Here is a 22,974-nt window from a genome sequence, read left to right on the forward strand (position 1 = left end):
CTACAGGCTCAGGCACAGGATCACTGAAGAAGTTAGGGAAGCAGAAAGCAGAGGCTTGGGGGATGGTTCTGGGTACCAGAGGGGAGGGGGCTGCTTACCCTGCCATTGTCCCTGCCATTGTACCAAGAATGTGGCATTTGCCTACTTGGATAACAAGTGGGGTCTAAAATGAACCTCAACTACACACACACACACACACGCGCGCGCGCACACACACACACACACACACCCCTTCCCTTGTCACAGCTGAGGCGTTGGCATTTCCTCACCACACTGAGCCCTCCTAGTGTCCCCCTCACCCCCAGCCCCATCCCAGCTGAATGTGAGTCTCCATACCAGGTCTCTCTGAGCCTCAGCCTTGCTCTCACTTGGGCACCTCCTGGAGTTGGGCGGAGGGAAACCTACACAGCTGTGTGTGGCAACCTTGGTGCCCAGATCCAAAGTCCCCAAGGGCAGAACCATAGTTCACTCCCCTCTCTGGAGTCTGCTGTCCAGATTCACTGAACCAAACCCTCGGCTGAGGAGGAAGGAGATGCCAGACCCCTAACCCCTGCAAGTACCCGCTGGCCACTCACCCGCACGCCAGAAAAAGACATTGGGCTGCAGGGCACTGGGGTCCACCTTGGTGACAGCCACCAGCACGTCCCATAAGGATGTGTTTCTGATTTCTGCGATCTCTTCCTCAGAAAACAGCCTGGGGATGGGAGAAGGGGGTAGCTCTCAGAGTGGGGGAAAGGTGCAGGCCCCAGGCCCGGAGACCCAGATGAGGAAGGAGACCCAGAGGGGCTGGGGAGGGGGGAGGGCCAGCTGGGCATCAAGGGCCCAGGGGAGCTGTTTACAGGCAGAGGGTCTGAGCCCCGGCCGAGGTGGAGTCTGACGTGGGGGCCCAGGCAGGCCTTACCCGTTCCTGGTGTTCTCAAACCAGTAACGGTCACCGTCCCGCAGCCGCACAAACTGGTCAAGGACAATGGTGCTAAAGAGGGGCCCAGGGTTCCCATGGCTCTCCAGGAGCCCCCCAGGGAGCAGCTCCAGCAGGGACAGGTCCTGGTTGTACAGGGCAGCCGTGGCTTCTAGCACCTGGGGCCAAGAAAGGATAGGAGTGAGTATAAGGACCTGGCACCCACCCTCAGTCAAAGAGGTGGCTCCCAGGGATCAGCCTCAGAGATGACAATAATAATAAATGACAGTAACAATAGTTCACTTATTGTGCCCCAGGCACTGCTGAGTGCTTTACATAAGTTAACTCATTATGGGAATTCTCTCACAGATTCAGCTGCTTATTTTATAAAGTTGCAATAAAATAGGCAGCCAGTCTCCTACGGAACTTATTCTTGAAAAGGTATAAAAGTTGAAGGACCAAAATCAGTGCAGATGTTGAATGGTACAATGATGTGTTACAAGAGGTTTCTATTCTTTAGATCTAAAAAGTATGTTTTAAAAAAATCAAATATCCATATATGCATCGCCTTTTAAAAACAGTCTTCAACAATATATGAGAAGCATATTCTACTTGACCTTTACTTTAGTTCTTTTCTTTACGATGTAAATAAGCACTTGACCGGCTTAATCCCAAGGCACAATTGAAATAAAAGATTTGCCACTGTGAGTATACCTGGTGATTCCTAACTTTATACTGATTTTATAAAGTTTATGAGCCCCATGTACATATCCCTTCTTTATCCGCCTTTCAATCCTCCACCTTGCACCAATATTATGAAATAGTAACGGCAAAGGCAATAAAGTTGTCATACAATTGTAGAAACACCACTGTGCCAAGATGGTAAGGCAGCTAAAACTGGTCTGTTGGCTGTCAGGCAATGCCACTCACCCAGGGTGGAGGGCTGACTCCCCAAAGGCAGCTTGAATATCAGTGCACGAAAGTACAGCTTGTTCCTGAGTCAAGGACTTTCTATACCAACTCAGGGAATCGTTGGGAAGAATGAGATAGTGCCTATTAAGTGCTTGGCACGCAACAGATGCTCAACAAACATTTGCTGGATCTGCACAGTCACAGAGTCCAAAGCCAAATCCTGCTGGTCTGGGACCCTCCATGCTGGGGTGTGATACTGGGGGAAGCCACCTGGGTGCGCCCTGCCCCTTTCACCAGCTGCTTGTCTCTGGTGCTTGGGTCTCATGGCCCATCTTCTGTGTCTTAAGCCAGTGTGCCCTGATCCTCCCACCCTGGCCTCTGGCTCCCGACCCCTCCTCACAGTGCCATCACTCTGGGAGAGTGCAGGGTTGATGTCCTGCCATCTGGTAATGGGAGGCAGGCCCAGCGCTGCTCTGGCCTTGGTGTAAGAGGGCAGGCCCAGGTCCCGGCCCCGCTGCAGGCAGCTGGCCAAGTGGTCCGTGCGAGAAAACTTCAGTGGCCCGGGCCAGAAATCTGTGAATGTGATAGCAGAAAGTCTGAGGAAGCCTAGCCATACCATAATTCCTCTAGTCCACGCCCCAGGCTCTAGCCAGCCCAGGGGGACTTGAGCCATTCAGAGGGAGCTGTGGCCATCAGGCCAGAAGCTCTCTCTGCAGTGAGACAGAGCAGGCTCCCAGCCCTGGTAGCCCTCCCTCCCTGGCTCCGGAGCTCCAGCTGAACCTTCTCCCAGGGGCCAGGGGTATGCAGCCTATAGGGGCCAGTCTTGGCCTTACCTCGCACATCCTCAACCACCACATGGTCCTCTCGCTCAGCAATCTGGGAGGCCATACCCAGTAACAGCGAATCTACATCTTCAGCTCTTTGTAGGTTTGGGTGCTATGGGGGTGAGGAGAGGAGAGGGGTGTGGCTAATGGGACCAGAGGTTGGGTAGCCAGGCTCCCTCCACCCTGTAGTGCTCTACCCAGTCCTGTGGTTCACTCCCAGACTGGTGGGTCATTCCTTTTCCTCAAGTTGATTCCCTGCTCAGAGTGAGTGATATCCCCATTCAAAGCCCATGCTGCTGGGATATTGGTCTCTTTAAGCACAAGGAACCAAAAACTGTATTTCTTCTATCTTAGGAGACTTGAGAATGTGAATGTGGTTGACAAAAACACTATAAGATCTAGGTCTCAGTCCTTGTTCTGTTTACTGACCAGCTGTGTGATTGTGGGAAAGTCATAGGACCTCTCTGAACCCAGTGTCCTCTTCTTACTAAAAAGGGCATTAGAGACTAATAAAATAATACAATAAACTTAATGAAATAATAAAAAAAGAATTAGGAGGACGTTGAAGTCTCCTTCAACTCAGCTCCATGACGGATCCTGTGCCTTCCTCTTCTCTTTTCCTACCTCCTCCCTTCCTCCCTTATGAACACCCTACACAAAAAAATCTGAGTTTGCTTTAAAATAACAATCAATGCTCTTGACCCACAATGACCTGGTTTGGATGGACAGACTATCCCTGGTAATCTCCCAGAATCCCTCCTTCCTCCTTGCCCCCATCCCACAAAAATATATTCATATGCAGCCCTGGGTGTGTCTAATTAGGAAGTTTCCTTGGGGGCTGGGATGGCTGGGGTACTCCAAGGCCTACAGGGCTGCTAAGGGAGAAGAAAAACCTAGGAGGAAGCAGTGAATGTAGAACCACACTTACACAGATCCCACTGTCTCTCACACAGCCCGGAGGTGAGTGTAGAGAGTTGGCTTTTGACCCTATACAGCTACCTGGTCATCTCAGACACTGGTAGGGGAGATGGCTTTGGTCCCCAGGCTGCCTCCTCCACCCGAGCCCATCCCAGCTGGCTGCCTCAGCCCTACTGCCCACCTTCACCACACACACATGCACACATGCACATAAGCACGCACAACACACGTATACCCGCCCACATATATGTCCCAGCCCTGACCTTTCGGCTCCAGTAGCTGTTGCAGACTCGGAGGGCTCTGGAGACACTTGAGTTCTGATTGATGACCTTCTGAAAGTGGCAGCTAGAATTTCTGAAATGCAAGGAGGAGGGGAGTGTTGATTGAGACCCCGGGGTCCTAACGTCAGCCAGTAGCTGTGGTCTTCAAGGCTGCGTAGCTAGGGGCCAGGTCTGGCTTCCTGGAGGTGGCTCGTGCTCAAGGTAGGACCCAAAAAATCTGATTTCAGGGTCCCTCATCCCACATCAGACCAAACATTGAAAAATGTGCGCATAGAGCTTGCACATGCTCTCTTGTGTGTTCTCTCTCCCTCTCCACATATACACATGCATTTTGGAAGAATTTTTCATTGTTATTTTAAAATTACTTGTCTATGGATAACTCAATTGCTATGATTTCTTGGCCATCATCAGGAACATCCAGAAATTGTTCTAGAGTAAACAAATCCAATCTATGAATTGTTTTAAGTCATAATGCAATTGTGAAAGGTATACTGATATGCTTTGCTTTGTATACATTTAATTAAATGTATATTTTTAAAGTTCCTTTTTTATTATTTTGGAGCCAGCATTATCTTCAGCTCTCATATATTTTTATTATAATTTCCCTAAAAGGTTTATAAGCCCCAGGTCCTGTGTTTACAGCTAAAAATGTCCCCAGGGTTGTGTCAAGAACTGCAGTTCAGGCTAACAGGCTTTGTGACTCACCCTCTGAGCCTCAATTAGCCTGTCTTAAACTAGGGGATTAATATCTACACCAGTTGAAGGAAAAGAGACGTAAAAGTGCTTAAAAACCACAATGATATATCTTTTTAAACAATTGTTTTTATTCTTCCCCTTCATATTCACTGTTCCCTGGGGGAATGGGCTAGACTTCAGATTGATAATCCTGTCTTGAAGATTCCTGAGGGCAATTTTTCTCAATTGACAACCGCCCCCACCCCGCGCGCCCGCCCCCCTCCCTGCATTTCCCAGAACACATCTGAACCCTCCCTCACCTCATGTAGACGCCAGGGGGCACCATGGTGGAGAGGAACTGTTCAGAGGCCACCAGGAACTCTGGAGAGATGCTGGGGTCCAGGAAAGGCCGGTACCCTGCTCCACCGGAGTAATGGGAGAAATAAGAGCCTTACCAACCTGCTCTCTTTCCTAACCACGACGTCCACTCAGCCCAGGGGCTCCCCGCAGTGACCTCACCTGCATACTGTGGCGGTGTTTGCTGCAGGAAGCTGGGCAGCCACTCATACAGGGCAATGTTCTGAGGGCCAAGAAAGAGGAAAGGGAAGACAAGCGTTGCAGCTGCCAGGCCAGGAGGGATCTGAGCCCAAGGAAGGCTTAGGTGGGAGGCGGTGGCCAGGCACGGGCAGTCATGGCAAAGGAGACTCAAACAGGAGAGATGCTGAGGTCGTCCCCTCAAGGAGCCGGGCATTTCAGCGGGTGGGTGCAGCTCCATTTCTTGCCTAAGTGACACTTTGCCTCCCTGTCATTTCACGGTCTGTGCCTGGACATCAGCTCTCTGGGGAGGGTGGGCTCCCGGAAAAGGACGCTTCTGGGTGGGGGATGTCCACGGATGGGGGCCTCTGCAGGGGAGCAGAGTGTCCTGTGGACCAGGGTGTGGGCCCGGGGGACGGGAGGGCAGTGCCACTGACCTGGTAAGTGGCGATGACCCTCTTGCGCGCGTGCTGGAACAGCTCCTCGTCCCCCCAGTGCGGGTGCTCCTCAGCCAGCTTCTGGGCCATCAGATTGTGGTAGCGGAACCAGAGCAGGCCCAGCGCCTGCAGGAAGGGCTCGCGGTTCCCTCGCTCCGCCCCGAAGGCTGCATCCGACGACGTGGGCACGCAGGGGAGAAGATGAGCGGCTGTGTGACCCAGGGGAGCGCCACCTCGCAGACCCCAGCGCGCCCTCCCACCTGCCCGCCCCGCCCCGCCCGCGGCCCGTGCCGGGCCCCGCGGCCTCACCGTACAGCCCCTGGGGCCCGCGCTGTCCCGTGGCGGGGTCGGGCGCGATCCACATGAGCAGGGGCGCCTGCGCCTCGCGGGGGAAGGCGGGGTCGGGGCCGGACGCCAGCCGCCCCCCGGAGAAGCTCCGCAGCGCGTCGCTCCAGGAGTTGGAGGAGCCGTAGATGGCGCTGCCGTCCAGCCAGCCCGTCACCTGGTTGACCTGCGAGGGCGCCGGGCAGGTGAGCCGGGCTCGGGGAGTCGAGGCGGGTAAGGGGGGACCTGGGCCAGGACGGTGCCGTGGGTGGGGCTGGGGGTGTGGGTGGGAGCCTGTCCCCCTCCGACGCCGCCAGACCCGGAGCCCAGAGCCGCAGCTGCCTCCGAAGCAGCTCCTGCCCGGCTTGCTGCCTAGCCTTACCAGGTCGCGGGGGTTGCTGGGGCTCTGTCCGGTCTTGGGGTCCCAGCGGCTCCTCTGGAAGGGCAGCACCACGTCCCCGCGCTGGTCCGGGTCGAACACGGGGTCTCCGGGCGGGATGTGGATGTTGAGGAACTCGGCGGGGCAGCCGGGCCTCTCTACACTCACCAGGTCCGAGAGCACGTGGTAGCCTGCCGGCAATGGGGGAGGGCGTGCTAGGGCCAGCTAAGGCCACTCTCCTTTCTTCCGCAGGTATTCAGTCTCCCCACCCCCAGCCCCAAGCTTCAAAAGACTCAACAGACATTATGGGCAAGTCCCAACCTTGACCTTGCCCATCGCTTCCCAATACTTTGTTACACCCTGGTCCAAACTGCTTTCCTTGCCAGTTTGGCCTTCTCCTTGGTAACTGGGCGGTGCCCAGCGAGTGTGCCTTGGCACTCAGGCTGGCAGCCTGCCCAGAGGAGCTGCCAGCCTCAGTGGCATGGTGGACACTGGGTAGCAAGTGTGGGCACCTGAATTTCTAGCAGGAGCCTGACATTCCTGCTGGGAGCCAACAGACTAGACACTGGAGTCAGAAGGTCCTAGCACCCCTATTTCAACACCCTTCAGGCCTCCATCCAAGGTAAGAACCCTGCCCTGAGCCTGTCCTAGGAGCCACAGAGGCAGAGTGAGAACAGCACCCCACTGAGTCCTACCATGTTGTATTCATGCTCCTGCTTGTATCCACAGCCCCATCCACAGCCCAGCCTAGGGCACATTTATACCTCCCCCAACCAGACTTTCTCCCTCTGCTCCCACCTTTACCCCACCCCATCGCCTGCCCCTCCATCTCTCTGCCCTGTCTCTCTGACCCTCCAGCACTTCTCTCCCTCACTCCCTGAGTCCCCCCTCAAGCACAGAGGTGTCTAGCTGACCCCACTAGCCTCCCTCCGCTACAGGTTGAAGTCCTTACCGAAGAAGACCCCCAGCACTGTGCGGTTTTGCAGGGAGGCCTGCCCTGCAGGGCCCCTCATGGCAGCGTTGCTGAGGTCTCGGGGGCTGGGCAGGTGGGGTTCTCCCAAGGGCTGGTACACACCATCTGCATAGGTGGCTGGGACCAGGCGCTGCAGCCGATAGCCTGGGATGGGAGGGGTAGCAACAAGGAGCAGCCCTCAGAGGGACTCCTTGACCTCCCCTTCCCAGGCTTCCTCCATACCACAAATCATAAAACCTTAGGAATGGACAGCCCTTGCTGGTGCCTGCCAGCCCTTGCCCCTTAGTGGTGGGTACCATCCTGACCCTGGAGCTCTGTATCCACTTGGTTCTCACCTACCTATGCTGCCCCATCTGTGCTCCATGAGGTTGTTGTACCATCCATCAAAGCGCTGTACCTCCCACAAAATGGGGTTCTGAGCTCCTGTGTGAGAAGGGAGGAAGGGGCAGCTGGGCAAGTCAGTACAAGAAAGGATGGGTAGGCCTGCAGGATATGCATCCTGTGAGCCTGGTACTTGGGTCAGCAGAGAGTGGATACCCAGCACAGATGTGGGAAGTAGGGTACAGAGGGAGAGAATCAGAGCAAAGTGATATCCAAGTTCAAGACCAATCTTTAAACTGTTGGTGGGGGTGGGAGTGGGGGGTGGAGCTATGGCAGGGAGCACTAAAGGATTATAGCCAGGGAGCCAGGTGCAGTGTCCTGACAAACGGCCTCAGAGAGGAAGAGGAAGCAGAAGGAGGATGGTGGCAATGGGGAAGGGGATGCAGGAGACTTCCACTGCCCTCACATCTCAGCTCCCTGGGGGACACAGCAGGACAGAAGCCATTCCAAGCCTTAAGACATCATACAGAGCAAGAGCCAGCTGCTCCCCAAAAGCCAGCCACTCTTTCACCCAGGGAAGGACATGTGATTCTGTGATCCATCTCCAGGCAGCAGCAGCATGGAGAGGGGCTTGGCCCTCTCCTGCTGAGCAGAGCCCAGGGAAAGGATGGGAGCCACAGAGTTGTGGTTTTGGTCTTTTTCCCAGTTTCTTGGGTGGGATCAGGGACTAACAGTCATGTGGATAACCCCTGCTCTCCCCCTTTTTGGGGGCATCGTGTCCCCTGTTTAATTCTTCCTCTTGACCTTATCATGCTCCAAAAAAACTAGGACTTGGGAGGGTGCACTCAGCTGTTGAGGGAAAAACTCAGGCAATGGGGTCAGAGGGAAGGATCCAGAATCAGAAATATAGCAGGGGTCCTTCTGGTCAGTAGATCAGATGACCAACCAGATTCCTTTCCCCAAACTAGGAGGCTTACAGGGCTGAGTTTCCCTCTCTCCTCACCTCAGAGAACAGAGCAAAGAAAAGGCTGTTCACCAGTCAGAGAGACACCCATTCCTCTGACTGTCTCCCCACTTAGACAAAGGACAGGATCTCAGGACCACTCTCCTGCCCCACACCCGACACACGCACGCACGCACGCAAGCACACACCCCAGGAGGTCAGAGAGGGAAGATGACTCAGGCCCTGATATTTGAAGAAAGAATTGAGGGCAGCAGAATAAGTAACCCCAAAATATGTCACTTTGGCATGTGGATTATTTTGAGTTGAAGGCAATCAAGACACAGTAAACTCAGGAAAAAAAACTACCTTTCCCTTAACCACTATAAAAAATTAGATAAGGTGCCTAGCTCAGAAAGAGGGCTAATGCTAGAGATAACTTTTTATCTGTATGGCAGGGCAAACGTCTAACCAAACATCTGCTCTTTTCATTGTCCTGTGAATTTCCCTCCTCCCCTTTGAAGCCCCAGGCCCCTACCCTGTTGCTCAGCCTAGGGTCACAGAGAAGCCCCAACTACCTAATTTGCCCTTGGATCTCTTATTTTTATGGTGCTCTCATATGCATGAAGTTCAATTTGTTTTTCTCCTGTTAATCTGTCTTATGTCATTTCAAGTATTAAATCGGTCAAATAACCTAGAAGGGAAGAAGGGAAAATTTTTTCACCCCTACAGAACCCAACTAAGGATCTAGACTTGGGGCAGAAATAGAGCAGCCGCATACATGTGATCGCTGAAATAAGATGAACTGGCCCTGACCGGCATGGCGCAGTTGGTTGGGCATAGCCCCACAAAGTGAAAGGTTGCCAGTTCGATTCCCTGTCAGGGCATATGCCTGGGTTTGTGGGACCATTCCGGTTGAGGTATGCACCTCGAGACGCAACAAATTGCGTTTCTCTCTCACACAGGTGTTTTTCTCCCTCTCTTTCTCCCTCCCTTCTCCTCTCTCTAAAAATAGATAAATGAAGTTTTAAAAAATAAAATAAAACTACATGAACTAGTAGCAGAAAAAAGGGTGGGGACTGTTGGGGAGGGGTGGGGGAGAATGCCTCTTGAGAGTAAGAGGGAAGAGAATAGGAATATCTAAGGCCAAAGCATAGAGAAGGCGGGAAGGAATGAGAACAAGAGCAGCTTTGGCAAGGGAGAAGCTGCAGGGGCCATCTCATTATCCTATGCCTCCAGCCAGGACAGATTATTCCACAGATTTTCTTTGCTTCCTGTTCTTGCATCCCCTGATAATCAGGGACTTGCTTTTTTTAAGGGAACTTGTAGTACCTTAAGTCTACTCCCCTCTTCAGAGACCCGGACTACAGGGAATGGCTTCAGATTCTAGTAAGAAACTTCCAAAGCCAAAAGTAACAAGATGAAACTCTTGTGGGTTGTATTTTTTTTCTTAATCATATTGTTTTAAAACATTGGTGACTTCCCTTTGGGGAAGTCAGCTTTCAGTCCAATCTGACCCCAAGATCCTTTATTTTCTTGTGTGTGTAACCAATCTTTTCTTATTTGGGTTCAGGGGTCCTTTATGATGAGAGAAGATAGGGGAGAGACAAAGGGACCCCAAAATAAAAGTAATGGAATAGGAAGTGCCAATTTGGGGGAACATTTTATTCCATTACCCATCCATCTAGTCAGCAAGCTAGAAATGAGCACCTACTTTGTGCAGACTCCTGTGTTAGCTACAGAGCAGGGGTAGAGATAAATGTGATACAGCTTCTGTCCTTAGGAAAGCCCAGAAGATGCTGGGTTCCTGTGCTCCTGGCCATGGTTCTCCCCCAATATGTACTTACCCGTAACCATCGGTGGCCCAACCAGGAGAGTCCATGCCAAAGCCAGGTAGAAGCCCATGATGAAAATAGAGAATACCTTAAAATGGAGACCCTAGAAAAAGACAGGGCACAGAGAGAATGAGCACCAGCAATTGAGGAAAGTCAAGCCAGGACCTCTGAATCAAGGTCCCTGTGAATCAAGGCGTGGACCGAGGCCACAGTGGTGAGCAAAGAGGAGACTCCCGCCCAGGAATCTTCCATTTGTTCAACAAATACTTGATGGACACTCACTATGTAGTGGGCATTGACCTAGGCACCGGAGATTAAGTGATGACAAAGCAAACAGAAATCCCCACCTTCCAGGACTTTACTGCCTCAGATTAATTGGAAAATCTTGTTTTGACCCAGCCTACTGCAGTGTGTGTTCCCTGGACAGAGCCTTGCTTGGAGGCCAGGACCTTGGGCTGAGGCCAGGATATGGTGTTGCTTCCAGTCCACTGTGTAGATCTTAGGTCACTTGTTGGGTCTGGACCTTGGTTTCCTATTCCAGCTATGCGAGTGAACATCCCTGAACTGTCTACCTCATAGCATGGTTGCCAGAATCAAATATGAGATTGAAAAGTGGCAGGTGTTATGTAGAAGTGATATAGAGAAGGTAGGCTGGAGCCTGACTCCTCTGCGTCGACTCAGAGGGGTTCCTGTGTTTAATGCCAACTTCCTGCTCTCTCTCCCTAGGCCAATAAATCACTCAGGGGCAACAGGGAAACAGGCAGCAGAAGACTCAGGCTGGGACTTCTCAGTGGCACAGGGAGTACTCACGGCCAGTGGAGACCTCCTAAAGGCAAAGTGGAGTTTGGGGATGGATTGGGGCTGGGGAACTATCTACAGGAGGAAGGGGGGGCTCATGCAAAGCCTCATCTCTAGCCAAACCCTCCAGGCTTCTGGACAGGTTGTCTAGTTTCACGGGAAGGAACCCAGAGAGTGACCTCATCCCCACTCACCATCTCCTGTTAAACAAATGAAAAAACGTAGGCCCTGTCATAACTCAAAGGCGGGACACACTGAGGTGGCCACAGCGGTCCTTGCCTGATCTAGGATGTCTTACCGCTTCCCCCCATCACTCTGACTTCTGCATTTTTGGTGCCAGACACCAATGTTCTGGCAGCCAATGTCAACCCATAATAGCATACAGTGAGCCTTCAGGCCAGGCTCTGGGGACAACCTGAAGGAGAAGATGGACATACTAAGTAACCGCTTCTTGTGGGTGGGCAGCCACATGGTTTACACAGCAACATTGGTTCGGTAACTTCTCAATAACCTTGAAAGGAAGGCAGTAAACCTCTGGAAAGGGCAGTAAAGCCCCAGGCAGTGGCAGAACCAAGGAGAAAATACAGGCCCGCCTCTTTCTAGACCCACACAGCAACTTTTCCAGCCATGAAGTCCTAGAGCGGTGGGGAAAGGATGAGTCAAGGCCTTAGGAGTTCCTCCTTAGTCCCAAGGGAGGACTGAAGAAGAAAGCCTGATCTCTAAAAGCCCCAGATTCCCTCCCTGGCATCATGTGCTGGTGCCAGGAGGAGCTCCAGAGAGATACCCGTAAGCCCAAGCAAACCAGACCACTCAACACCCAGAAACCAAAGCATCCAGTCTCCCAAAACCTTGGTAGAGTGGAGGATAGGCCCTAAAGGGGCCCACTGTAGCCTCAGGCTAAGAATGGAGGCCAAGGAGGGTCAGGCTGAATTCCCCTTGCCTCAAAAATGCGGAGCTGCGCCGCGTTCTGACGCAGCCTTGCGGCTGGAGCTCCCCCGACCCCACCCCGACCCGAGAGCCCAGATCTGCGGGCCCAGGGAAGCTCTCCGTGATCTGACCTGCGGCCGCGGTGTTCCCTGAGTAGGGACTGCAGCTTCACTCCCGCCTGGTTCGATGGGCCCACGACACCCGACCGGTACCCTCTGCAGCTCTGCGCGGAGTTGGGCGGGGCTGGTGGGTGAAGAGCTGGCGCGCCCCAGTTCTACGGCGGGGCGGGGCGGAGTGGGGCGGGATAGAAACCCGAGCTCGGGGGACTGGATGAGGTGCTCCAAGGGGACCTGGGCGTGCAAGGTGAGACGCCACGTGCTCTCAGGGCTCATATGGAGGGAATGTCCTCTCCGTGGCTAGGGCTCGCCTAGTTCTGCCAGGTTGACGGCGAACCAGGCAAGTCCGTTTCTATGGGTCTGCTGGGGCTGGGAGAGGGAGAAAGACGGAGAGGGGGCAGGGGGGAGGAGAGGCGCTCCCCGAATTCTCTCCACACCGTTGGTTCTGGGCTCTAAGACCAATAGGATCCATCAACACCCGAAGACCTGGCCAGGCGTCCAAGCAAGGCACCCATCTTCAGACTCTGTTGGAGTCTGTCCTAACCACACCCGTCCCGGAGGATTCACCGTGAGATCTCAAAGGTCTCACCGCGCCCCGCCTGCACCCCGGAATGCATTGCTAGGTTTGTGCTGGAGCGGCCTGGGGTGCGGGCATGGGGGACGAGAAGGGGGGGACGAGAAGGAGGGGTCAAAGGAATGCCAGCGGAAAGCAACGGCACCCGTCCCCTTTCTGTGCCAGGCTGGTGTGGGGCAGCTCCGGGGAGCCTGGAGTGCGGTCTGAGAGTGGGAGGCGGGGCAGCATCCCGGGCCCTGTTTGTCAGGTCATAGTTTGGTCCTTAAGTGAATGGGAAAAGTGGGGGACGGAAGGGAGCCCCGCTGATTGAAAGGGTACGCTTTGGTGACAACGTCCGGACCGTGTCCCTCTCTGATTCAACCCGAGAGCGTCGCGTGTGAGGTTCCGCAAGGAGGAGGCCAGCGGCGCGAGTTGCCACTCACATACTGTTGGAAAGAGGCGAAGGTAGGGAACCCTGGTCCCGTGTGTGTGGCTGCGATGTGGCTTGTTGGGGGTCGGTGCTGTCGGGGTTGGTATTTGAGGGAGCCTTGAAGTGCCGCCCTCGCCCCGGCCCCTAGGGGCGCACTTTTGCCCACCCTGATCAAAATTAGATTTTCAAAGAGAAAGTTTGGTAAGAAACTAAGAGGAGGCAAGAAAAAAACCTGGTAAGGCCATAAACGCCACACGGCTTACAGACATTGAATCCTTATCTGGAGTCTGAATAGTCTGGTTTGTATGTTTCAACACTCCTGGGATCCTTACCTACCTCAGCCTTTACTGGGGATTCTTGCCTCATCCTACCTTTCAGATTTTGTTCTGATTCTCCACTTACATTTTCCTTTAGTGCAACAATACATATACACATGTCCACACACGTTTTTGAAAAGGAGAGGCTGGGACAGGAGTTTCTGACAGAGTCTCCTTAGCTGGCCAGGGCTATAAACTTTTAATGGGGTCAACCCCAACCAGAGAAATAAACCACCCATCACATTCTAGCAACTGTGTGTCACCAGTCAGAGTTCTTGGTAACTCCAGGCATGTAACCCACCCCCATTTGTAGAGAATTAATTGTCCTTACTCTGTAGGTCCCAGAGATGGGAGAAGCGGGTGGGGGACTTCAGGAATTTCTTCCCGTCAAGCTATAAGAGAAGCCACAGAGCAGTAAGAAGGTGCATAAGAACTTCAGATGCTAAAGACTGGCTTGTACTAGAACAAACTTTCTTAAAGATTGGAACTATTTCTTGCTCACCCCTCATACATGCATAGGAACTCACTTCATCCTGTGGTAGGTGGTATTGGATAACTGTCTGGAATACAACTGAGTATGAGAAATGCTTCAGTATTTTAAGGGACTTGAGAAAGGGAAAAGGTGTCCTCACCTTTCCAGGTCAGGTGATAAAGGAGGACCCCAAAGTGTGAGGACTGGCCTACCGCAGTGAGAAACTGCCCCAGTCTTGCCACAGCGGCCTCTGATGAAGGGTTTTTGTGTCTAGATGTCTGTTACTGAGAAGCCCTTTCTGGAGCCTGTGTTTCAGTTTATATGAACTTATAGGTGTATATTTGATTGTATCTTGTGCTCATTAATATAACTATACATTGTGTATATATACCAGTCATGGTGATAAGCTCAGGGAGAAGTGGATCAAGTGAAGACTGACAAGAGATTTTCATCAGATAAGAAGAAATTCTATGGTTAGACCCTCCTTGGCAAACTAGGAGGAAGATATCTATGGGAAACTCTAAGCTTCATAGGAAAAGGAGAATTGCTAGATGTGGGATCTTTTCATTTTAGTCACATCTCTTCATACAGGAGGACTGTTCACTTAATAATTAAAATCAAATTAAGATCAGGGTCATGAAAAATTAACTTTAAACTAGACAATGTGGATTAAGGAAGACCTAATTCATTAAATTGAACAAGAAGAAATTAATTAAGGCAAATTTCATTCACCAACTGCCTTTTTGCTTTAGTAGATAAATAAATATTTTGGAGAACTGGAAATAAGTTAATACTGTTCTTCTGAACTTAAAATACATAAAGCCTTTTGTTAGTGCTTCTTTGAAGCACTGTGCTAATAGAAATGAGCCATTCTTGTAAAATATTTTATATGCTCCCTTTCAAATAAACGCAGGAATCATGTTAATATGTGACCCTGATCAAAATACATTATGTTGTTATTATTTGCTTATATTGCAAATATTTGTTTTTAAAGTTCCAGAATGTAACATGTATTCTTACTATTTAGCAAACTTGCTTTATTTTTCTATCTTATCAAGATACTCTATACTTTATATCCTTGAAAAAAATATAGCATTCCATCAAAATTGTAACGGCTTCAGTCTATCTGCTTTAAAATAAATACCACTATCACATATTTTACAAAATAATTGAATCCACAGATTTTTACTCATCTTCAGGTAGAGTTAAAATATATGTTTCAAATTCAATTAAACATGAACACGAATGCTTTGGAGAATCCCCCTGTTTGAAGAGACTTTATGAAAATTTTGTAAAAGCATTAAAAATTGACAGAGTTGGTCAAATCTCTTTCTTCCCTGTCCTTAGCCCAACTCAGGTTAACGTTGAATGAGAATATGGTATAGGGCAATGAGGGAGCATAGCTCCCTCTTGTGTTCCAAATAGAAGATGCTACATGCAGGGAGAGGAACCCATTCATGTAGTCATTTGATCCACAGCCTGATTTGTGTACCTACAAGGAGATGCAAAGATGGAAAGACAAAGTCCCTGCCCTTAATGGGATTAGAAGCTAACAAGGAGAGAGATGTTCAAACGATTAGACTATAATGTGATTATTGGGATCATGGAAGTGTGTTCAAAATGCAATCAGAACATTAGAGGTGGGAACATCCACATAGGCCCAATGGCATCAGAGGAAACTTCATAGAGGAGCTAACACAAACTGAGATGTAAAGGGCTAAAAGGAGTTTGCCAAGAAGGTAAAAGCATTCCAGGCAGAGGAAATAGCGTATACAAAGGCATGAAGGCTTGAAAGAGCACGTCCAATTCAGGGAGAGGCCAGTAGTTCAGTGTGGCTAGAGATTAGGCTGGCCGAAAGGTGGAGGTGGAAGGGCAGAGGGATCAGATCACAAAAGACTTCCTATGTGATGGTGAGAAGATTAGATTTTACCTGCCCACCCCCACCCCAAATTATATTTGCTTGTTAGAAAAATTGTTCTAACACCAGGCAAGCCAGGATAAGGCTGAACTAAGGCAAAGGCAGGAGGGAAGGAAATGCATGGATGGTGTCAAGAAATATTTAAGCATATGTTCCAGGTCCCCAGCTTATTTGATTGATGGGATGGTAATGCCACCAAAGAAATAAGGAGAAGAAGAAGAAGAAAAATCAAAAGCAGAATGGAGACAGTGAATTCAGTTTGGGACCTGGTAAATTTGAGGCATCCATGGAACATCCAAGTGAAAAGCCTGTGGGGTAATTGACCCTTTTGTGTTTGGAGCCCAGATAGGAAGTCTACCTGGTGACAGATTGGAGAAGCATAAGCTATGGGAATAGATGAGCTTCCTCAGAGAACCAGGGAGAGTGCTAAAATAAGAGAGTGAAGACAGGATCCTGGAGAGCATAACATTTAAGAGGGAGAAGGATCCACAGAAGAGAAGGCCAAAGGCAGGACTCTGATCCAGGAGAATGTGGTGTCATGAAGGTCCAAGGAGAAAATGATTGAAGAAAGACGGAATGGTCCACAGTGTCAAATACTACAGAGAGGTCAACAAGGATGAAAGGGGAAACTTCCCTTTGGATTTAGCACTCGGTGACCTAATGGAGAAGTCTGGGCTGGGGAGAAGCCAGATCACAATGAGTTCAAGAGATAAGGCAGTGGAAATACCAACGTAGACTATACTCCCCAAATGCCTGGCTGTAAAAGGGAGAGAATGGGATAAGATGGTAGCTGGAGGGGACCCAAAAGGTCAGGGGAGAGAGTCTTTTTTCTTTGTGTTCTTGAGATGGGAGACATCTAAGCATATCCTTGAAAGAAGAAGCCAGCAGAGAAAGAGAAGCTGCACAGTCGCAGAGAAAGAGATAACTGATGAGAAAGGTGGCAGCGAAGGCAGGCAGGATTCGTGTCAGAGCCCACAAGAAAAGGAGATACTCATTTCTCTGGGATGGGAGAGCTGACAAGTTAAGGAAAAAAGCAAAGTTTCATGTTAAAACTGAGATATAGAGGTTATGTAACTTGCCCAAAAGACAGGATTAAAAGTAAAATCCTTTTGGCTCTCTCTCTGTCTGCCTGATACTGTGATACCCCGGGGTAAGCACAAGGAGGTGGTCAGCCCAGAAGGAGAGGGAATAGCTGAGAGCTACAATGTATTGTTAGGAGAATCACAGTGTTTAGAACCAGAAGGGACCCAAAGATCATCATATCCAATTGCAGATAAGGAAACCAAGGACCAGGTTTTATATCATTTGCCTTCCCATTGTTAAATTAGTCGCTGAAGAACTGGAACAAGAGACAACTGATTCCAGCCCAGTTCTCTCCAAGGATTGGAGATAAATAGAATAATATAAGGCTCCCTCCTTCCCAATCTGGTAGCTTCCATTTATTGATATTATTCTGTTCCAGGTGCTATTCTTAGCACTTTATATATACAGTTGCATTCTATACTCACAATGACCTTATGAGGTAAACATTACTATCATCCCCATTTTTTAATAAAACTCTCTCCAGCCTTAACTGGTGTGGCTCAGTGGATTGAGCAATGGCCTGTGAACCAAAGGGTCACTGATTCCGTTGCCAGTGCAGGGCACATGCCTGGGATGCAGGCCAGGTCCCCAGCAGAGGGCATGCAAAATGCAACCACACATTGATATTTCTATCCCTCTCTTTCTCCCTCACTTCCCCTCTCTAAAAATAAATAAATAAAATCTTTAAAACAACAACAACAACAAAAACCTCTCTACAAGAGGCAGAGGAAGAAATCAAACACAGAGTTACTTAACTCAGAAGCTTATTCTTTCACTATATCACTTAACAAGACACCACCTGGTCAGACTATAAATTATGGAGCCTCCGGGGCAAACCCAGGTCCCAGTGCAGATCACACTCAGGGAAATGAGCAGAGTTGGGATCTTTGATTGTAAGGTGCATTTTTTCCCCACATGTTGATGTCTCTGAAATTGAAGTGTATCTTACTAAGAATGGCTGTCATGATTTAATTTGTAGTTTTGTTTTTTCTTCGTTTCCTTTCCTTTCTTTCTCTCTATTTCTTTCTCTCTTCTTTCTTTCTTTCCTCCCTCCCTCCCTCCCTCCCTCCCTCCTTCCCTCCCTCCCTCCCTTCCTTCCTTCCTTCCTTCTTTCTGACAATAGTGGGTCTTGTAATCCATTCTGTCTGGATTTAACAAAACACAAGTTCTGGTACCATTTCCTAGTATCCTGTCTGCAAAGGAACAAACTAGAGTCAACCTAGCCCTGAGATCTGGGGACAGGCAGAGAATCGCTGAGCCAGTGTTTGAGCTGAAATGAGTCCTGGGAATTTAAGTCAAGGAGGAAGGCTGCGGGTGATGATGCGTGCGATAGAAGGGCATTTGGCCCCAGCGCTGTGCCTGGTGGAGGGCAGGTGCTCCTTCAGTGCTTATTGAGGTGAACTCAATTTAGCTCAGTTGTTCTGGAGTTGCCAGAGCAGGAGCCAGGTGCTTGAGAAAGCTGGACAGACCAGAATGGGCAGTGTGAGGTCTGTAAATTGGCTATATACTTAGCAGAGCTGTCTGGCCTGTGTTCCTTTGGGAACTGAGGAGGAAAGCCAATGTTTTTGTAATCTGTACCATCTTTCACCCTTATGCTTTCATCTGATATTAAATATAGCTCTTTTTATGTTCTGTCTAATCATGCTGGAGGCCTGAGGAAGATAAAAAAAAAAAAGAAGAAGAATTGTATTTCTTAAGACAGTCCCAAAGGAAGCAGAGAAATCTCAAGTGTAATGGTGGTACTGATTTAGGAGACCTGGAGGTTAGGAAGTGGGCGTGGGGCAGCAGAGACTGATTGCCAAGACCCCCGTTCTCTGACAGCCGAAACACGGGGCGATGGGTGGCTGAGGTGCAGTGGATTGGCAGTCACAGTGGAATCTGGTGAGCTCCAGAAAAGAGGGCCCTGATCTGGTTTATTCTCAGATGTATCTCCGGCACCAAGCACAGTGCCTGGCAGAGGGCACTCAGTGAACATCTATTGTTGTTGTACAGCATCCCCCTCCCCTACACAACTCCACCAGAATGGCTGCTTTTGGACACACATTCCCATTCTATCCTGGCCCCAAGCCAATCTTCCCAATGGACACCACCTTGGCCATCATCATCATCATCTTTCTGACTGCACTTGTCACTTTCATCATCATCCTGCCTGGCATTCGGGGCAAAATGGTAAGAAACAAACCCAGCTCTGGAGACCCCCAATCCCGGAGAGATCTTGGCCTTGAGGTGAGGGGGCCAGATTCTCTCACTACAACCAGACGCAGGAAAGAGGCTCCAGTCCTGAGAAAGCAGCACTCCACCTCCACAGAGAGCTCTTGAGCACCTACTGTGTGCCAGGCACTCTGATCTCAATTGACTGAATCACCCAAGTCTGGAAAGAGGAAGGGTGGACTTGGAAGGAGGGTGCTTCTTCCTAAACTCACCCACCCTGTTATGGCTCAGAGGCTGTTCTGGCTGCTGCGGGTGGTGACCAGCTTACTCATCGGGGCTGTGATCCTGGGTGAGTGTAAAGCTCAACTGTCTTGGGCAGTGCCTCCACCCCATCTGGTTCCCTCAGCAGTGCATCTGGCCTTTCCTTGTTTCCCCACAGCAGCCTCTGCTTCTGGGCGGGCTTCCAGGCCCTGCCCAAAGGACTCTCTCATGGTAGCCTTATCCCTTCACTTTTATCCTTGCCCAGAGGGGTGCGGGTCCTGGGGAACCATCCTGGATGCATCTTCGCAGCTTTCCTAACATTTTTATTCAGAGGAAAGTAGGTTAAAAATGGATGTCTGTGGGGAGAGGACCTTTGGAGACTGGAGGGAGGAAATAGAGGAGGTCTGCTTGCTTTGCTTTGAGAATTAGGCAAAAAGGAGAAATGGAAAGTCTCTAAGTTGGAGCTGTGTTTGCCTAGCATGTTATAACTTTAATGTTTTCCTCCCCCAGCTGCTTGAGTGGCTCTCCCTAAATAGGAAAAGGAAGGAAGGGAAGGGGTAAGAGGAGTATGACCAAGGGAAATCGTTTATTCATCACACGTATTTTTGGCAAACCAACCATATACCAGACCCTAGGCTAGTTAATGGATATACAGTTATGAGCAAAGCAGACATGGTCCCCATTTGGCTTTCCCTCTGACTCTAACCCAGCAATGACCAGAACTCCCTAAGTTCCTGTATGTCCAATTCCCCAACCCAGCTGTGAATTTCAGTACTGAGTGGTCTGTGGGCCAAGCCAGAACCAACACATCATACAAGGCCTTCAGTTCCCAGTGGATCCGTGCTGACGTTGGGCTCCAGGTTGGGCTGGGAGGAGTCAACATCACGCTCACAGGTGAGGTAGGGCTCTTACCAGTGACAGAGAGGAAAGCTCTGCTCTGTATCCTTGGGATCTAGTTTGGTGTGGTCTAAAGAGCAATGGTTGAGAGGGATGGTAGGAGGGGGAATTCCCAGGCCTTGGGAGCTGCGTTCTCTCCATTGAGACCAGCTCCTGTCCCTCTGTCCATTGTGCTGAGCCCCTTACCCAGTCAAATACCCTTGGGTCCCTGCTGAGCACAGCTGCCCCATTTCTCAGGGATACCAGTGCAGCAGCTGAATGAGACCATCAGTTACAACGAGGAGTTTACCTGGCACCTAGGCAAGAACTATGCTGAGGAGTATGCAAGAGCGCTGGAGAAGGGGCTGCCAGACCCTGTGCTCTACCTGGCTGAGAAGTTCACCCCAACCAGCCCATGTCGCCTGCATGGCCAGTACCGCCTGGCGGGACACTACACCTCGGCCATTCTGTGGTGAGGGCGGGGTGGAGGCCCTGTTAGTCCAGACCCTGGAACAGGGGTTCTAGCCATCTCGCCTCCACTCATGTGGAGATCCCAGTGGGACAAGCTGGCACCAGTCACCACAGTGCTCGGTTGGGAAGCCCAAGGCAGAAATCCCTACCTCACATCTCTGGGATGTTCTGGGTCCCTGAGCCTCCACCTGGGGCCCTCCAGGTAGAGGTGCCTGGGCCAGCCTTCACCGGGTCCTGGCTTTCCAGGGTGGCATTCCTCTGCTGGCTGCTGGCTAACGTGATGCTGTCCATGCCTGTGCTGGTCTACGGGGGCCACATGCTGCTGGCCACAGGCATCTTCCAGCTGCTGGGACTACTCTTCTTCTCCATGGCCACGTCACTCACCCCACCCTGTCCTCTGCGCCCGGGCACTGCTACACTGCGCGTTCACCATGGGCCTGCCTTCTGGATTACACTCGCGACAGGTGAGACCCAGCCCTGAAAGCAGCACTAGGGATCTCAGGGCTGGGGTTGAAGGCCTGGCGGCCAGGATGCCTTTCCCCTCTTTAAAGCCCCCCTCTCTTATATCTGCCATCTCTGTGTTTCCTCTCCTCAGTTCCACTTCCCCTGTCTCCTTATATATGCCTACTCCCCTGTGTCTTCTCTCTTTCTCTGTCATGCCCCTCATCTGCTCTCTCTTTACCTCTTTCCCAAATCTTCCAATCTCATGTTCCCCTCGCACTTCTCCTAAACACTCTTCTCTGTGTCCTTCATTGCTAGAACCCTTCTCTGTCCCTGCCTCTCATAGCATTAAAAGGTCCTGCAGTTTTAATGTCTTTTCCTGTCCCGCTCTGTCTTGTCCCTCATACCCTTTCCCATGCCTCCTCCTTTGTGTTCTGCCCTTCCCCAAGGGTTTTTCTGTTTACAGATTCTCTCTCTCTCTCTCTCTCTCTCTCTCTCTTTCCTGGGATATAATTGAAACAGCATTGGACTTAGAGTCCAAAACTCACAACCACTTCTCTGAGTGTTGCCTTGAAGCAGGGATGCCAGGGCTCCCTTAGAGTTGTTCTGATGCTCTTAGGAGAAATTGTCCTTAGGAGGGTGTCACCATCACTAAGCAAGACACCTATTGTCTCATTCCCAGGAGTGCTTTGTGTGCTGCTGGGCCTGGTCGTGGCGGTGGCCCACAGGATGCAGCCCCACAGACTGAAGGCCTTCTTCAATCAGAGTGTTGGGGAGAGCCCTGGGCAGGAGTGGAATCCTGAGGAAGGGAGACTCCTGAGCCCTCGCTATCGGTCCACAGCTGAGAGTCCTGTGTCCCAGGACATTCCTCTATCAGAGGCTTCCTCCAAGGCATGCGATAAAGAGGAGCACCCCAGAGCGCCTGATAGTGCCCTATAGGGTTCTTCTGCCAGGTGGCCCCCAGATTTCTAATCTGGCTCCAGATCTCCTTTGCATCCCATAAAACCACCACAGCTGCCTATAGGATGGATTGTTTTAGCCCTCCAGCCCCGGTCTGTAGGTGGTCTGTAGGTCTGTAGGCGGAGAAAAAGGAGACTCTACCTATCAATGGTAAACAAAACAGAACACCTGAGGTGCTGAACAGATGTTGGGGCTGTCCATAAACCTTGTCACATGGTAAGACCAAATGTTTCTGCAAGCAACTCTGCCTTTCTTTGAGGCTTTGCCTCTTTGCCATTTATTGAAACCCAGCTTTACCCACATAATGGGGAGGGGTGTGGTGTGTGTGTGTGTGTGTGTGTGCGCGCGCGCGCGCGCGAGAGAGAGAGAGAGAGAGAGAGAGAGAGAGAGAGAGAGAGAGAGAGAGAGAGCTCGCGCGAGAGCGAGCCAGAGAGAGAGCCAGGCCTGCAGAGAAGTGTCCCACTGGGTGAGTCAGTGGGAGCTATCTGGTCACTGCGCCTTACCATCCAATCCACCTGCGCGGTCCGTGAGAGGACGCTGCTGGCTCCGGTTGGTTGCCCTCTGGGCTCACTAGAGGGCGCCCCTCTCCCAGAGTTTTTTCCCGGGTTACTCTGGATTCTCCAGTAGGAGAGATCCGGGTTCGTGGCAAAGCAAAGAAAAAGAAAGTTTTATGGCTACCACCTGCCCAGCGAAGTTTCCCGAGGGCGCGTATCCCCCAAGACCTGGAGAAGCCACGGAAATTAACGGAGAAAAAGTTTTTAAAAAACAAAAGGAAAAAGTTTTATTTACAACAGCTCACCGGGAGACTCCAGGGTGCACGGCGCCTTGCTTGAGGCCGCCCACCTTTCCCTGGGTTTCCACAGCGCCGCGCCTCTCCCTGAGCTCTGCCGGCCCAAGTCTGGCGGGCGCTGCTCCCAGACCGCGGGGGACCGAGGCGGCGGAGGAGTTC

At 51.0% G+C, this 22,974-nt stretch overlaps 2 protein-coding genes across 2 annotated transcripts in view; one reads left to right on the forward strand and one right to left on the reverse strand.

Annotated features, from left to right (window-relative positions):
• The window catches only part of DUOX1 (dual oxidase 1), a 31,403-nt gene extending 19,236 nt beyond the window's left edge, over nucleotides 1–12,167 (reverse strand). Inside the window, exons 1-14 of the mRNA XM_054564984.1 lie at nucleotides 12,108–12,167; nucleotides 10,264–10,354; nucleotides 7,495–7,578; nucleotides 7,135–7,299; nucleotides 6,186–6,373; nucleotides 5,789–5,990; nucleotides 5,480–5,646; nucleotides 5,028–5,088; nucleotides 4,829–4,925; nucleotides 3,816–3,906; nucleotides 2,644–2,746; nucleotides 2,211–2,383; nucleotides 902–1,077; nucleotides 576–694 (exon numbers count right to left, since the gene is read on the reverse strand). Of these exons, the coding sequence (XP_054420959.1) occupies nucleotides 576–694; nucleotides 902–1,077; nucleotides 2,211–2,383; nucleotides 2,644–2,746; nucleotides 3,816–3,906; nucleotides 4,829–4,925; nucleotides 5,028–5,088; nucleotides 5,480–5,646; nucleotides 5,789–5,990; nucleotides 6,186–6,373; nucleotides 7,135–7,299; nucleotides 7,495–7,578; nucleotides 10,264–10,321 (1,684 nt within the window). The 5' untranslated portion in view covers nucleotides 10,322–10,354; nucleotides 12,108–12,167. The remainder of the gene's footprint in view (nucleotides 1–575; nucleotides 695–901; nucleotides 1,078–2,210; nucleotides 2,384–2,643; nucleotides 2,747–3,815; nucleotides 3,907–4,828; nucleotides 4,926–5,027; nucleotides 5,089–5,479; nucleotides 5,647–5,788; nucleotides 5,991–6,185; nucleotides 6,374–7,134; nucleotides 7,300–7,494; nucleotides 7,579–10,263; nucleotides 10,355–12,107) is intronic.
• Nucleotides 12,168–13,054: 887 nt separating this feature from the next.
• DUOXA1 (dual oxidase maturation factor 1) lies at nucleotides 13,055–22,043 on the forward strand. The gene is made up of 7 exons (XM_054564995.1): nucleotides 13,055–13,110; nucleotides 18,858–19,034; nucleotides 19,308–19,365; nucleotides 20,037–20,171; nucleotides 20,412–20,625; nucleotides 20,871–21,088; nucleotides 21,748–22,043. Exons 2-7 carry the CDS (start codon nucleotides 18,888–18,890, stop codon nucleotides 22,002–22,004), a joined length of 1,029 nt encoding a protein of 342 aa, XP_054420970.1. The 5' UTR covers nucleotides 13,055–13,110; nucleotides 18,858–18,887; the 3' UTR covers nucleotides 22,005–22,043.
• The last annotated feature ends 931 nt before the right edge of the window (nucleotides 22,044–22,974 follow it).

The sequence above is a fragment of the Pteronotus mesoamericanus genome, unplaced genomic scaffold (genome assembly GCF_021234165.1).
Source record: "Pteronotus mesoamericanus isolate MK-2021 breed Mesoamerican mustached bat unplaced genomic scaffold, CSHL_Meso_final contig_164, whole genome shotgun sequence".
Lineage (NCBI taxonomy): Eukaryota > Metazoa > Chordata > Mammalia > Chiroptera > Mormoopidae > Pteronotus > Pteronotus mesoamericanus.